Raw genomic sequence first — 1,655 nt, forward strand, 5'->3', positions numbered from 1 at the left:
GCGCATATGTGTCGAAGAGCTCTCAAGAAGTAGGTGGGTCCGATTTCCCAGAGCCCGCTAGATCAACACTAGGAACGTTATCAGTAGCGCTCCTATCAACTATCACAACATTTTATCCATGAAAGGCATCAGGAAATGATCATTTTTTGTCCAAGCATTCAATTTGCACTAGTCCATGAATACTCTTCATCTAGTCACTGGCCTCATCGGAACAACCTCATTTTTTGCATTAGGAACCACAGTGATCCCACCTTTCTTAGGTACACACTGAATAGAACAGACCCAACTACTATTTGCAATGAGATATATGACTTTAACATCCAACCATTTGATGATTTCCTTTTTCACGAGCTCTTGCATATATGGATTTAGTCTTATTTGGTGCTCAATATTTGTCTTGTTGTCCGGCATGAGTTGGATTTTATGAGAACAATGCCAGGAGGAAACCCAATAATGTCTGTAATAGTCCATTCAATAGCCCGCTTCAACATCTTCAACACAGAAACCAATGTCTCTACTTGTACCTCACTCAAATCCGCAATGATTATCGGTAAATTGCCATCTATTCCCAAGAATACATACCTCAAATCCGATGGTAGAGCCTTAAATTCCAATTTTGGAGCTTCTTCCACAAATGGTTTTGCAGGTGGAGAGTCGCGATTCTTCATATCTAGCTCCAATTTTGTTGGTTTGGAACGGAATTTGAACCTATCAAATGCGGCAATTAATTCATCATAGTCTTCACTACCATCACCCTCAAAATTCGTCACTACCGCTGCCAGTGCATCAACACCCAACCTTTCTTCAGTAGACACTTTCGAACCTCGCTCCATAATTTGATTCACCACTGATACTGACTTCAGATCACTTTCTTGTTTCTTAGACCTACAAATAATGAAAGTTACCTCTTCATTATTCAATAGGAACTTCTTCTGCCCTCTCTACATATCGACCAAGGTGCACCCAGTAGCAAGGAATAGTCTCCCTAAGATGATGGGAACCTCAAAATCAACCTCACAATCAAGTATAACAAAATCCGCCAGAAAAATGAACGACTCCACTTTCACAAGGACATCTTGGAGAACACCAATGGGCTTCTTCACAGTTCTATCGGCCATAGGTAGACGCATTGCAGTTGGTTTTGGAGCCCCTAAACCCAACTTTTTGTAGATCGGCAATGACATCAAATTGATGCTGGCACCAATATCACACAAAGCCTTTTCAAAGTGCAACAAACCGATGGTACAAGAAATAATGAAAGCTCCAGGATCCTCTTTGTTCTGCACAAGTGACCTAGTAGCAATAGTACTGCAATTTTTCAACCTCTCATCATTCTCAAAACTGATGGCCCTCTTCTTGGTCACAAAATCTTTCATAAATTTCGCATACCCAGGCATTTTCTCAAAAGCTTTGATCAACGAAACATTGATGGAAAGCTATTTCAACATAGTTATGAACCTGCGGTACTTTCCTTTTTCAGTCTTCTTTACCAATCTATGTGGAAATGGAGGTGGAGGTTTAGGCATGGGATCAACTTTTTGGGTCACCTCCGCTTCCTTCTCTGTAGCATTTTAGGCTCTCCAGTAACCTCAATCTCATCTTCATCTCTTTCTACCACAATTTCAACCTCAGACGGCATAGGGGGATCAATGGTA

The 1,655-nt window shown here is 41.0% G+C and overlaps 1 protein-coding gene across 1 annotated transcript; it reads right to left on the reverse strand.

Moving 5' to 3' along the window:
- Positions 1 to 374: 374 nt before the first annotated feature.
- On the reverse strand, positions 375 to 1,397 carry LOC125837597 (uncharacterized). The gene is made up of 2 exons (XM_049516686.1): positions 964 to 1,397; positions 375 to 885 (listed from the first exon to the last, which is right to left on the reverse strand). Exons 1-2 carry the CDS (start codon positions 1,395 to 1,397, stop codon positions 375 to 377), a joined length of 945 nt encoding a protein of 314 aa, XP_049372643.1.
- Between the last annotated feature and the right edge of the window lie 258 nt (positions 1,398 to 1,655).

Source organism: Solanum verrucosum, unplaced genomic scaffold, assembly GCF_900185275.1.
Source record: "Solanum verrucosum unplaced genomic scaffold, falcon-dt-bn FXZP01000263.1, whole genome shotgun sequence".
Taxonomy (NCBI): domain Eukaryota; kingdom Viridiplantae; phylum Streptophyta; class Magnoliopsida; order Solanales; family Solanaceae; genus Solanum; species Solanum verrucosum.